General features: G+C 37.0%; 3 protein-coding genes across 3 annotated transcripts in view; all 3 read right to left on the reverse strand.

Annotated features, from left to right (window-relative positions):
• Positions 1–7,615: 7,615 nt before the first annotated feature.
• Positions 7,616–14,746, reverse strand: LOC125563153 (lactadherin-like). Its single transcript, XM_048728050.1, has 4 exons — positions 14,594–14,746; positions 14,170–14,317; positions 8,344–8,505; positions 7,616–7,834 (listed from the first exon to the last, which is right to left on the reverse strand). Exons 3-4 carry the CDS (start codon positions 8,471–8,473, stop codon positions 7,617–7,619), a joined length of 348 nt encoding a protein of 115 aa, XP_048584007.1. The 5' UTR covers positions 8,474–8,505; positions 14,170–14,317; positions 14,594–14,746; the 3' UTR covers position 7,616.
• LOC116611743 lies at positions 11,104–12,765 on the reverse strand. The gene is made up of 2 exons (XM_048728049.1): positions 11,894–12,765; positions 11,104–11,553 (listed from the first exon to the last, which is right to left on the reverse strand). Exons 1-2 carry the CDS (start codon positions 12,151–12,153, stop codon positions 11,304–11,306), a joined length of 510 nt encoding a protein of 169 aa, XP_048584006.1. The 5' UTR covers positions 12,154–12,765; the 3' UTR covers positions 11,104–11,303.
• The window catches only part of LOC125562941, a 26,454-nt gene continuing 24,225 nt past the window's right edge, over positions 12,700–14,928 (reverse strand). The window contains exons 5-7 of the mRNA XM_048727291.1: positions 14,594–14,750; positions 14,170–14,317; positions 12,700–12,818 (exon numbers count right to left, since the gene is read on the reverse strand). Coding sequence (XP_048583248.1) covers positions 12,700–12,818; positions 14,170–14,317; positions 14,594–14,750 — 424 coding nt within the window. The remainder of the gene's footprint in view (positions 12,819–14,169; positions 14,318–14,593; positions 14,751–14,928) is intronic.

The raw sequence follows: 14,928 nt of genomic DNA on the forward strand, positions 1-14,928 counted from the left end.
TCCTTGGCTTCTTCATACTCCGGTTCAGAAACACCAAGTCCCTGAATTGCCTCTCGTGCGGTTCCCTACAGACTCTGTCGCAGCCTTACCATTTTAACGTTTATTGGCTCAACTTCTTTATCGACTAGGCTCTCAAATAGAGCCCAGTAGTCCTCGAAATTTGTCTTGTCCCCCGAAAAAGATGGCACTTGTAGCGGCTTAAGACGATGACGGGAGAAATCACTAAGTTGGGATGATGGTGATAAAGGGACATGTGGATTGGATCCTTGCACTGAGGTGTGGAAACTCTGGCCGTCTCCCCCTACAACACCGGCAGGCACTGCTTTGATTAGTACGCGTACCATGGTCTCTGATTGCTCTTTCTGCTTTCTCAATAACTTGCCGTGTTTCCTGCAGCGTTGCATCCTTATTAACAGAGTCTCCCTTTTGTAGATAAACCCCGGTGAGTTCATCCATTACTACCAGACATCTTTTCAAGGCTTCCCAAAAATGATCAATTTCCTCTTGCACCTTTTCCTTATCAAAATCTTCTTCATTGATTGACCTCTTCAACTGATGTTTTGACTTCGTAACCAATGTTTTTCGTGACCTTTTGTCGCGCTTCAATTCGAGTATGATTTTTTCGCTTCGAACTTCCGGACTCTCCGCCCAATGTCCCATCTCCTCTGTTTTATAGCGATCCTGATCCCGATTCCGGCATTTCCGACACGTGCTTCTTAGCTTGCGAACAAAAACAAAGTCCAGATACACTCCAAATAAACACTAATACGATAAATCCGACGACGATAAACGATGAGAATAATCAATAACCCTATGTCCATCCACGCACCACGAAGTTGACGATAAACAATGAAATCCAAGCCCAACAATGGACTTCGAACTCGACGATAAACGAAGAAAAACTGACTCCGAAACTCGCCAATAAAACGATGAAATCCAAGCCGAACCACGGACCCCGAACTCGACGATTGGCGAAATAATATATCCCTAAATTAACTGTGAGCAAGTCGATACATAAGGCGGACAAAAACGGCTTCACGATGACAAATATCCAACCAAAACACAGCTTCTTTTTTCGATACGATGACGATGAATCGCGATAAATGTTGAAACCAAGGCCATCCACGGCCTCTAGCCTTCACAAAGTCGAAACAAGATATTTCTCTGGTCCTGGCGTGGTCGCCAAATGTTCGATAGGACGACGAAACAATGTTAAACCAACGAGATTTAATAAAACTCTCTCTACTGCCATGTAATAATAAATAATATTGGCCCATCCAAATGGATCAAGAAAGCACTACTTTTATAATATTAAATATGCAGTATGAAAGATAACAAATGCTAAACCTTGGTGTGAAAAAGCAGAAAAATTTCAAGGTATCTTAAATAACAGAAAATATTTTTCAAGAGTCTAATGGTAAATTCTTATTTCCACTTAGTTACACTATGTATTTCTGTTTATCAAAGCAGCATTCTAACAAGCTTTGACCTTGTGTATATCACGGATTTGATCTTGAATATATCAAGGATGTAACAGCATTCTAGAAATTAAGATGCAATACTGCAGTTTTTAATTTACAACAACTGGTTATTTAGAAGAATATATTGAAATTACAAATATACCTCCTTCTCATGCATAACATATTGGTGCACCCACCCTTTGGCCTGTTGTTTATAGAATCCCTGGATCCACCCATACTGGCTACTAAATGCAATGGAGGCAAATCCTTAAATTACTAAAAATTAATTCCAATTTCTAATTTCAAACCAAACCATGTAAATTGACCTTTGTAGAGAGGAATAAATGAACAAAAAAACAAAAAGTCAATCGGGAGTGGAAAAAGGGAGAAATGTGACTCTACTTGAAAAAAAAAATGACTATACTTTTAAAATATACATAACAATAATGCAATTTAATAGCCTAACTGACCACTTTCCTAACATTTACCATTTCCCTATTACTTTAGGTTTGCTAAAACTATTTGCTTTACAAATTTATTATTGAAAAGGCACAAGTTTGTTGTTATCTTTATATAATTTAAGTACTGTGCTCTAATAAAAAAAACATTACCTTTATAGAATTCACATTAATGTACACTTGTATCAAAGCTACATTCTGACCAGCTTTGCATTTGCAAAGAAACATAATGGATGAAACAGCATTCCAAAGATAGAATGATCTAGTTATACATTTCAGATGCTATATGTAAGTTTCATCTATCACTTAATTGTGATACTCCACAACAAAGGAAATTAAAATCCACAAATATACCTCCAGTCATGCATTACATATTGGTGCACCCACCCTTTAGCAAAGGTGGCCTGCTGTTTTATTGAAACCCTGGATCCATGCATGCTAATGCTACTCCAAAATTAAATGGAATGGAGGAGAACAAATTAACTTGGAAAGCAAATTCTAAACTAATTATCTGATATTAATAAAAAGTGCTAAATGAAAATGTCTAATTTCTAACCTAACTTACCCTATTAAATTCATTTGATTGAAACATCATTGATAATATCATATGGGTACAAAAAAGGCAACAAAGAGAAAAAGAAAACAAAATGATACAATATCTTTGAATAAAAATTAACAGAATGCAACAACTTGATTGAGCACTTTCCTAACATTTCCTCTTTTCCTCATTATCTTTAGGTTGATAGAAAAAACCTAATATATAGATTTAGGCACTGCCTAAAAGCGGAGCCAGCATAAACACCTTTTGTGTTGACTGATCAAAGGTATTATTGGGGGATCTAGAATCCTGCTCTCTACTGAGATTTATTTATTGTACCAACCAAATGGATCCAGGCCTTATTCAATAATTTAAATTATGCAGTACATCAAAATTAACAAACACAATTCCTGGTGTGGATATGGCTGTCAAAGTTGTCAAGAGTCTAATGGTAAATTCTTATGTCCCATCATAGAAGTTGCATTATGAATATCTTTTTTTAATCAAAACAATACTCCCACAAGCTTTGCCATTGTGCAGAAAATGTCATGGATGTAACAGCATTCCAAAGATTCAAAATAATATATTTAGACGTTTAAATGCCATACTGTGATTTTTATGTATTGATTTAGTGGCGATTCTCTCCTTCATTGGACCGAATATTCAGAAAAATGTCTGAAAATTAAAATCCAAAAATATATCTCCTTTCATGCATTACATATTGGTGCACCCCACTTTACCATATAGTGGCCTTGTTGTTGGTGGCCTACTCCCAAATGAATGCAATGAAGAAAAAACAGATTGAAAATGCTAACTTCTAATTTCAAACCAAACCCTTTCTTTGATCTATGTTTGGGGTAGAGAGGAATCAAAGAATATCAATTGACTAAAAAATAATCGACGGGAGAGGAGATACAAGGTGAATTGACTCAACTTGAAAGGTTTGGTGAAAAAAATATAACAGTAATGAAAATAATTTGATTGAGCATTTCTTGACATCTCCCCTTTCCCATTATCTTAACCCTTTCACCACCACAGACCTCTAAAGAGGCCATGTCTTTGCTATCCAAGCTATGTGAACAAAATTCTATTATTGAAAAAGAACAAGGTTGTTGCTAGTGTTGTAAAGTGCCCTAAAAACCCTTCCACTTAATAAAAGTTCCATTAATGTACATTTGTGAAGCTACATTCTGACAAGCTTTGTTCTTGCAAAGAACAATGGATGAAACAGGATTTCAAAGATGGAATATAGTGTCAGGCACAATTTTAGATAAGATGCAATACTGAAGTTTTAATGTACCATTTTTAGTGGTGATTTTCCATCCCCATGGGAATTAATATCTACAAATATACATCCAGTAATGCATTATATGTTGGTGTTTTGAGAAACCCTGGATCTAACTATTCCAATGAAATAAATCTAAACATCTAAAAGAAATGTAATGGGCAAGAGACTTGGAAAGAAAATCCTAAAAAGAAAATATAAGTGAAAGTAATAAATGAAAATTTCTAATTTAAAAATCAAACCTGTTCATTAATTTATTTTTGGTGTAGAGGGGAAATAGCAAAGAGCATCAATTGCATAAAAATAGTCAACAGGGAGAAGAAAAAGGAAGAAATATGACTCTTCCTTAAATGTTTGAAAAAAATATAATAACAATAATGTGATAATTATATTCAGTACTTTTCTAAAATATCCCCTTTCCCATTATCTTTATGTTGATAGAAAACTGTTTTCTTTACAGATTTATTATTTAAAAAGCAAAAGTTTGTTTTTAGTTTTATATTATATAAGTATCATGTTCTAAAAAAACCTATGGGTGTGTACTGCTGAATCACATAGTAATGAACTAGTCATTTGCGCCCCCTCCCTTATGGTCCCGCAAAAGTCAGGGGTAATGTGGGGTTTTAGACCACTTTTTAACCAGAATATGTCAAGAGGGGTGGTATTGACTGTTTTTGACTCTTAACTTGGAAACAGGCTTTTATTAAAGTTTAATCCCCACCCTTCCCTGGCACCATGGGTGTGGGGGTATCAAATGACTAGTGAATAAGAACATCCTACTGTTCTCTTCAAGACATGATTTTTAATTCTCATGTCTTCCAGTCTTTAGCATTCATCTTGGCCCTCAGGTAGTTCCTGGTTCATAAAAGAGTTAAAACAATTATTTATTATTTCTTTCAAAACAATCTTTTTATTAAGCCATTTATAAAAAAATAAACACATGAGATGCAAGATGCAGACAATAACAACGATACATATTGAATATAGGTTTTTTTTCATCCTCGGTAAGGAAAATTTCTCTTGTAAGTTGAAAAAGCTGCTGTATCTTCTAAGGATATGTATCTTCTTAGGACCACAGGATATAAAGACAAGAACGGTCTTCTTTAGCAGTATTTGACAAATGCAACACGATATTGGTTAGCCTTTATGAAATATCTCAACACAATCAATCTGCCCTGAAGAAGTCTTATTAAAGACGAATTCCAGTTTTTGTTGTATTGTATTTTATTCAACACAATCAAGAATATAGATAAAACGAAGAATGTCAAAACAAAACCTGTTATGCTCAAATAATTTGATTACTAAGTTAAGTACTCGCATTCTCAAAGCATACAAAAAGGACAACAAAAAGCCTAATAACTGTCATATCCTTAATAGACAATACAAATCGTCGTCCGAAACTCACCTTGCATTGTTTGTTTGTTTGTTTTTTTTTTTTTTTTTTGGGTCGCTTTCTTAAGGTTCTGTTCGCTTTTTAATGTGAACTGTTACTTGCTTAAATTTACTAGCTAAAACCAGATAAATCTTGGCGTGAATGAATGTTAGTAGATCTCCTCTAGTTGGCTTTATCCTTAAGTCACAAAATTTGAGGCAAAATAAATAATCATCGCATAATCGACAAGAACTTTTTCCCTTGCTCCGTGCTTGTATTTAGTTATTTAGTAGCCATTTCGGGGCCGAGTGGGGCCTGGGAGTCGCGCGGCTGACTGGCTGGCTGGCGAGTGACACCACAGGGTACCCACGCGATGACCACAAAAACCAAGTCGCATACCTATACCATATTTCTATGCATATGGGGCTACACGCGCGGCCTGCGGCCGCGCTTGGCTCCGCTATTACACTTATACTGCTTTATCAAAGTAAGAAATCCCCTGCTATAGTTATCTTTAAGACATTTGGCTACTCTCATGTCTCCCAGCATCAATCATGGCCCTCTATCAATCATAGTCCTTGGTTGGTTTTACCTAAATAAATGTAGAAAAAATTAAGTCTTTTTTTTTTCTTTTAAATCAATATTTTCATCATGCCATTAATTATAACCTTACTAATTTTCCACAACTATTTGAATACAAATAAATAAACACATTAGATGGTATGCAAAATGCAGACAATACAAGCTTAAGCAAAAAAAATATAGGTAATAAGGGATTGCATTTTGTTTATTTATTTTGATGATAATTTCTCTTGTAATTGTAAAGTTAATGTAGATATGGTAATATTAAAAAAAATGCTGTATCTTCGAAAAGACTAAATACACAGAGTATAAAGACAAGAAAGGTCTTTTTTAGCAATATATGACGGATGGTATTGCCAGACCTTATTAAATATCTCAACGCAGTCAATAAAAGTATAAGTAGAGAGAACGAAAAATATTAAATGACTAAAGCTGGTTTAAAAATAACTGGCATTATAAAAGCACAACAATAAAAGAAAAATAGCTGAATCATATTCTCAAAACAAATCGTCGTCTGAACCTCACCTTGGCAGTGTTTTTTGTCGCTTTTTGTTTGTTGCCTTTGGTTGAGTTCGCTTTTTTGTTGTAAACTGCGAAATTGTCGACTTTCTGCTAGCAAGACACTGGTCGACACAAGTGAATTATTTTTATAGCTGAAAACAGAATCAATATCCAAAGGCCCTTTCTCAGGATCTCCTTACATAGATATAGACGTGACGTGGATGAATATTAGTAGAATCTTAGTCCTCTTTTTGCTGCTGCGACTGGCGGGATTAACGAACACTCGGGTAGATTTTACTTTCGGCTCGTACTTCAGACAAAAAGGTTCCTCAAAGACTTTAGCCCATTTGAATCCGCATATTTTCTCATTAAATACTATTTTCAAGCTGCCTTTTTTTTCTGTGAACATACAAACTTTCAAGCAATAAAGTGAGGCTGTTAAAACACATAAAAGAGTAAGGCCGAGTGTGGCCTGGGAGTTGGCGCGGCTGACTTGGCGTTCGACACCACAGGGTTCCCGCGCGATGACCACAAAAACCAAGTCGTATAGCTATATTTCTATACCTACTTAGCTCCGCACGCGGCCTACACCCGCGCTGGCTCCACTACAAATATAATTAGAAAATAAAGAAACACATCTATCTAGTTTCTATACTATCTAATAACGGGTCTATCTAGTAGTGAAATTGATTGAAGAATAAAACCGAAGAGAGGGAAGGGAAACGGAATTGGAAAGGAGATAGTCAGGTTGTTACAGAAAGAGGATTATAAAATTGCCTGGTGACACCAGACAGCCGTTTTGCTGAATCGTGGGAAACGTAGCGGACGAGGCGAAGAAGCAAAGTGGAGGCCCGGTCAAGCCAAAGGTGATTAGACAGTCAGGGGTCCCGTTGGAAACATCGCTAAAAGGACCCATGCGAAGAATAACACTGGAGCATGTGTGCAAGCAGGGAAAGCTAGGATCGCGAGTGTAACAGGTTTACTATAGGATGGGCTGGGTACACAATAGGATGCATTTCGCGTAAAGAGGAGCAAAGGGTGGCTGTGTACAGGAAAATGTTGGAGGACAAGAAGGAAAACAATGCGCTGTTCAAGCATATAATGATGTGCCCTTGAGGCAAGGGCTGATTACAGATCTTAGAACTTTGAACTTAGTGGCTTATTTCACAACCCATTAACAAGACAAATAGATGAAGCTATATGCATTATCAGGGTTCGGACAAGGAAACGTGAGCAAAATGGAAGTCGTGTGAAGAAATTTTGACGCATCCCTGTCACTCAGACATCTCCCACAAGGGAGAGATGATGGTCGATTGTCGACTGTTTGTAATCGCTTGTAGTAAAAGAGCCTTGCTAAGGATATTATGGAAAATAAAAGGTGTTTAAAAACACGGGTGTAAGCTGTGAGCATCAGTCATAATTACTTCCTCCACTTACTTACCATGATCGAACCGTTAACTTTATACCACTGGTAAGCTCTTCCCAGCTGGCTGAAGGACACCTTAAAACTTGTCACCCAGTGCTGCATTTGCATCCTCAGCTCATACTCCGCCTCGAATCTGCCCTGTGTTGCTATGCGTGTTACCATAGCGACACCACCAAAGTCAATCTGAAGCCACTGACATAAATCGGCAACTCCTGAAATTTACAAAAATCACGAAAAGCGCTGCAACTTTATAATCCATATTACCTTTCTGACAATGTAATCGATTTTTATTCCGGTTGTTGCCCTTTTGGAAAATCTGCCAAGGTCAACAAGGGTATTTCACATTTTTCTACCTTCACCTCATTTTTCTACTTTCACCTTCAAAACAGGTCACTTGAACTTCATCGTTTAAACTTGGCAGAGTCGATTTCCAGTTTTTGGTGTATTGTATTCATTGTTCTGGTACGATATCGCGACAGTTTGGGCTTTTTGATTCTATTCGTTTAAAAGATGTCAATGTGGTTATATTCACCTAAAAACAGCAACAATCATCTGACAGAAAACAATTTCATGAATACCCTCAGGGGCCCGCAACGGAGGCCATGATTTTTTCATACACTACCTCATTACTTCTCAAAAATATGTCTAGATTTTAGGGTTATGGAACTTAAGTATCCATCATGTTTCGAAGCACAGAATCAGAGCATCTCAAGAAACCTACCTGCAACCCAAGCGCCAGGTTTTCCATGTTCTCCGACTGTATGTAGCCGCGCTCGATGAGCGGTGTCCTGGGACGAGGAGGCTGTGATGGCCGCGTCGGTAATTCTGCCGTTTTGAATACCCAGAGGCATACCGCATTCGGTCTTGTTACTTATCACAGGGTCTAAAAATGGTATTAAGCGAAAAAAGCAGCTTTAAGGTAAATGATCGATCAACAGGAGATGACAGTCTGTGAGAGAGTTCTACTATTTCTAGCTCTCAAAATGATCCCGCCAAAAGTTCTTTGAGAGTTGTTGAGAGTGGTTACGGTTTAATCCAAGAATCTGTGTAGTAATTTATTGGATTAATCACTGAATCTGTAATTACATGTGAAATTTTACTTTTTGTAAGAATTGTTTACGTAAATACCCTCATCACTAACTACCATTCACGCGACTCTTTTGAAATGAAAAACGACTCTCGAATGAAAAACGTTTAAAGTAAATGAAAGTTGTAAGAATCAATAAGAGCGGGTGAGACTTGTTTATCCAGGGCCGCAGCAGAAGGTGGGGCACTGGGACCCTGTGCCCCCACAATATTTTCTAACATTATAAGGAAACGACCAGCAGGGGCGTGGCTGCCCCCTACCCATCATTTTCTTAGTGATTCTGTATTGTGCACCTCCCCCAATATTTCGAGGCTTTCTACGGCCCTGTTATCTTTTCATCGAGGCTCCAGCCTTGCGCCAAGCGTTTGCCATCGATTAATGCTGCCTAATCGCGTTTTATTTTGCTGTTTTTATATTTTTTAAACTTAAATTATTTCTTTTGTGCACCTTGTTATTGTTTTGCAATAATTCATCGCAGGGTACTCGCTCTAATGCCTTGAGTAGTATTGAGAATATGAGAGGTATTAGTCTTTTAATGCTGTCTTTTATAATAGTCCCTTTTGTTATAGTTGTCCCTTTTAATCATTTGTTAGATATTTCTTTAAAAGCCAATCGCTCAAAGTAAAACACCGTTCTGTACAAGCCCTAAGGAGCATATCAAACGGACGTCATCGATGACGTCACTTAAAGCAAAAAAACTTGATTAAAAGCAAAACATATTCATATCTCAGGAAAGAAGCATTATTCCACAACCAAACTTAGTAGGAGTAATGCTATGTTAAAGGGGGTCAAAAACAATATTCACGTAATTTGTGACGTCATCAATGACGTCAATAAGAGCAATACTATTCCGATGTCATTAAGAACAAGAATATTATTATCACATGAGAGATCTTAAGGGTACGTGTTCACTGTATCCATATTCAACTCGGTCGATGCTGGAGGGATCGAGTGACACTGCAACTTTCCAGTGGGCCTTCTTTACATTTTCTGTGAAGGCTTCAGTTGATGTAGGAAGTGACTGGATCTTCGGCACCGAGGTTTCACTGTTGCCAAACTCTTAAATCCCATATCTGATCCCTGACATTCTTGTTTCCTTGTGATTTTGCAGTGTAACATGAGCCAATGAACTTAGTGGCATGCTCAATAAGTGGCGCATCCTTACAACCCAGTGTCAGCGGGTCTGGAGCTGGGACCAGCAAATGCTTTGTCAACATCTTCTATGATATGTAAAGTCTTTTTGGCTGAAGAGATAGACTTTGTGACATGAAACTTGACATACAACTCGTATGATACCTCGTATAATACCACGCATCAGCAGCGTGTAAATTGCTTACGGTACCTTTGACACGGACTCTCACTTCATTGGCGATCTTGTCATTTTGTTCAGTACAGGTGTCAAGAATAGCCTGTTTAAAAGCACTCACTGAATAAGACTTCATTTTTTCCATCTTTTAGAATTTGTTCTGTCTGTCTCCACAACACACAACTCGCCACAGAACAGGCAGTTTTCCTAGGCAGTTTAAACACCGGAAAAGAGAACGGCAACGGCAACGGAAAACGAAGGGGAAAACCCCTAAGCCGTACTGCGCATACTCCCAAGTCTTCCAGCCGAAGTTTTTATCCTGGCCTCGACGTAAAGGTTCCGAAGTTGCGTTGTCTGAAACGTGAGTTGTGTATTAAATTGTTTTCATTGCTTTTCCTATTTTTAAATATTTCCAACAAACCGGGAGCATGGAGTTCTTCAGCATATTCTACTTCAAACATTGACGGTGCGATGTGTGTATTTTGTGCTTTGATTTATATAGTCGATGCTTCTGTTATCGGCCAATAGTTTCTATTAACACAATAAATCACATGTATTAAAAAAAGAATGATTTCAAAACTATTCCAAAACATGTCTCTCTTGTTTTATGTCTTTCATTTTCAAAATATCTATACCATGTTGTTTTCGAGACATTCAATCGTTCATAGTCCATAGCAATTTACTTATTCCTGCTGTCTACTTATAAGCTTTCAACTCTGAATGCTCTTGTTTCTCCTCTTATGAATTGTTTTCTGAGAGCCGTTTTCTTTTGGCTGCTTTGATTTGATGATGATGATGCTGATGATGATGATGGTGATGTTGATAATGATGATGTTATTCATTGTTGGCTTTGCAAAAAAAATGTAGCCTAGTGTTTGCTTCTTTACAAACACACCATATTTTTCATACCCCCACCCCTGTTAAATTTCCAATTATCTTGTCTTGGGGGTATGTATACAACAGCAATAACAAATATTTGCTTCCTTGCAGAAACAGCAGAAACAGCAGCAGCAGTGGCAGCAACAACAACAAATGAAGGCCACAATGATGACGCAGCAACAATCTCAAGCCATGATGGCTACAAGAACTAGTTTCAGAAAATTATTTATTGAACTTTATTATTTATAGTGAAGTAATATATTACTTTCTTAGCTTACACAGATTTGTGATGTTCTTCCAGTGCAAGGCTTTCTCGCATCTGAATATAAACCTTATTCAAAATATTTGCTTCTTTATGGCAAAAATTAATATTATTAAAAAATATCATTAAAATGTTAAAAAAAAACTTTTATCTGATGCTTATTTTAATTATGGTGACATAGAAGTATTTTAATCTAAGTATATTTTCTTTCATCTGTGGTTTGAGGGGGTGGACTGTATTGCCGAAGGGGCCTTGTAGATGAATGCGGAGTGGATATGCTGGGTCTCCATAAAGGCATAGTGGATGTGGTGCAGGAGGCCTAGAAAATGCATGCAGCGCAAGATCGTGGGGGAGGCCAGACTCCCGCAGCATGAAAGCATCATGTCGTTTTCCCTCTCTGCCAAAGAAAATAAATAAGAAAACACAGATTTAATAATTTAACCTTTTGCGGAAAATCCTTTATAACATCGGCATTTGGGGCTAAATCGGGCTAGGTCTGCCACCTACAAATGTAATACCAATTACAAGTGTGATTGCAATCAACCACTTTTTATTTGATAATTACTTTTGTGTTTGTTATATATTTGTGGTTGATATAATATTACTTTCGCAGGTGACACGAGATAGACAGCCAGGGAAATCAATAAGAATAATGGGTCAACTTTGGGTTATATAAATTCTTAAAAGTTGCGAATTAAGTAGCACACAAGCTAGGTTAGCATGATATCTAGTCTTACCTATTGGTCCATACATGTTCCCCATCATGCCATTCGGGAGCCACGGACTGGAACTTTATGCTATGAACTCGTTTGAGGCCATTGTACACAATCTCCTGGTGCTGGTTTGGTCGGCAAATAGGTCTGACCACATTTCCATCGATGAATCCGAAACAGTTGTCCAATGGAGATTCTTTTGCAGATATTGCAGGGATATCTCGCTTGTAAAACCTAAATTCAGATGAGCACTCATCTTCCTCCAAAAGATCCACGTGAAACATTTTTTTTTAGTTTTCGTACGGGGGAACAAGATTGTCTGGTTTGTTTAAATCGTAAAGCAAAACAAACTCCACGTCGGCTATGATTCCATCAGCTTGGCTCTGCAGAAGTTGCTCTTTTGCTCGATTAAGTGATTTAAGATTAAGACATATAACTTAAAAAAATAAAGCGAAAAATTGCGATAGCAGTCGGGAATAAAGTAACAAGAATGCTCGCGTTTTGCCGTTTTGTGTTTGCTTAATTTGTTTAGAACTGCACTCGTCATTACTTCCTCACCCCAGTCCTCGTGAGGTTTTCCCGTTGCCGTTGCCGTTCTCGTTTCCGTTGCCTAATGACGGCACATTAGACACTGTCGTTGTCTTTTAAGGGGTTGGTATACTGCAGAATCATCAGTGCGGGATTTGCTTTTCTTATGACGGCTCAGGTGCAGTCGTGATGTGTACGTCGACACACAGCCTTTGAGGCAGTCTTCCGTCAAGTCAGGGTTGTTAATTTTTTTTTCCCCGCTTGGGAGACATAAATGTTATCATCATATTCTCTACTGAATTTTAATTACTGAATATTGTAGCATAGCCTTCTGCTCCTGCTTTTACAATGATATCGCCTTTGTTGTCGCAGTAAAATTTGCATTTAAGAAAGCAAGGATTCTCTATTGAGCCACATTCAACTAGAAATAATTAAATTTTATGATCATTATCTTTTTTAATTTTGATTATTTCAGTTTTAGACTCTCAATTAAACATATGTAGAGGTTAATACATAGATAGATAGATAGATAGATAGATAGATAGATAGATAGATAGATAGATAGATAGATAGATAGATAGATAGATAGATAGATAGATAGATAGATAGATAGATAGATAGATAGATAGATAGATAGATAGATAGATAGATAGATAGATAGATAGATAGATAGATAGATAGATAGATAGATAGATAGATAGATAGATAGATAGATAGATAGATAGATAGATAGATAGATAGATAGATAGATAGATAGATAGATAGATAGATAGATAGATAGATAGATAGATAGATAGATAGATAGATAGATAGATAGATAGATAGATAGATAGATAGATAGATAGATAGATAGATAGATAGATAGATAGATAGATAGATAGATAGATAGATAGATAGATAGATAGATAGATAGATAGATAGATAGATAGATAGATAGATAGATAGATAGATAGATAGATAGATAGATAGATAGATAGATAGATAGATAGATAGATAGATAGATAGATAGATAGATAGATAGATAGATAGATAGATAGATAGATAGATAGATAGATAGGGGTTTTATTCAATTGCCATGGCAGTATTACAGACTGAATTAAGGCAAAGGGCCAGCACATATAGCGTTATACTAATACAGAAATCGATAAGTAACAAAGTCACCAAAGCTTGACATCCTCTTCATTTCACAGCAATTTTGACAGTACTACTACTATACTCGACGATTCTAAAGCAACAGAAGAAACTGTCGGTCACGAGCTGGCCGCCACATTCATTATTATTATTATTAATTTTATTTAATTAACACATTGAATTACGAACCTATTGTCGATTAGATTCTTAAAGGAAACAGATCGGAATCGCCGATGTTGTCGAATGATTCTGTTTGTTCGAATTGGATTTTCGCCAAAAATAATTTTGCACAATAATAATTTGTTAATAATATTTATGCATATATTCATTGAAGCAAATACAGCGATTATGGTAATCGCGAAATGGCAGTTCTATGACCGGAAGATGTTTAGGGTAGTAATTATTTGTAAAAATAAAGGTGATAAATAAACTCAAGCGATGTCAGAACCATATATTAATTACATTAAATGGGCAGTCGTATGTTTTATTTATATTATTCTGAATCTGGAACAAATATTTTGGGATCCACGGGTCCTTTCGGTCGTAGAACTGCCATTTGACAATCGCCATTTGCCGTTTGCAATGACAACGTTTTTTTTTAAAATAGGTGTATAATCCAAGCACAGTCAAATAAGTCTTACCGATTGGGCAGCCGAAGAAGTCGACACGGAGACCCCCATAGTTATCAATATTGACTTTTACAGGGTAGATTCGAATATATCTAGTTTGTACAGACGGGAGCAAATGGTGCGATACCACTGTATTCCTGTCATAGTTTCCGTCGAAGTACTGTGAAGAAAAATAAAAAGGACCCTGTTACACAGACAGACAAGCACATATAGAAAAATACAGAAAACAAACCGAGGAGCAGACAGAGGGAGGCACACACACACACACACACACACACACACACACACACACACACACACACACACACACACACACACACACACACACACACACACACACACACACACACACACACACACACACACACACACACACGCACGCACGCACACACACAAAAAAAAAAAAAAAAAAAAAGAAACGAACAGACAGACGTACCCGTATCTCATCCAATGAATTTCGGTACCATGACCATGAACCGCCTTTCAGGGCCTTAAGTTTGTACTTCGTCACCCAACCATAAAACGTATCTCCTTGGGTGGACACCTTGGTGACGAACTTCTCGCTACCAAGATCTACTTGTAGAAAAGGGGAACTGAAAAAAACAAACCGCAATATTAAAGAGACAGAATAGAAATAAAGAAAGAATGAAAGAAAGAAAGAAAGAAAGAAAGAAAGAAAGAAAGAAAGAAAGAGAGAGAGAGAGAAAGAAAGAAAGAAAGAAAGAAAGAAAGAAAGAAAGAAAGAAAGAAAGAAAGAAAGAAAGAAAGAAA

Source organism: Nematostella vectensis, chromosome 5 (genome assembly GCF_932526225.1).
Source record: "Nematostella vectensis chromosome 5, jaNemVect1.1, whole genome shotgun sequence".
In the NCBI taxonomy this organism is placed as follows: Eukaryota; Metazoa; Cnidaria; class Anthozoa; order Actiniaria; family Edwardsiidae; genus Nematostella; species Nematostella vectensis.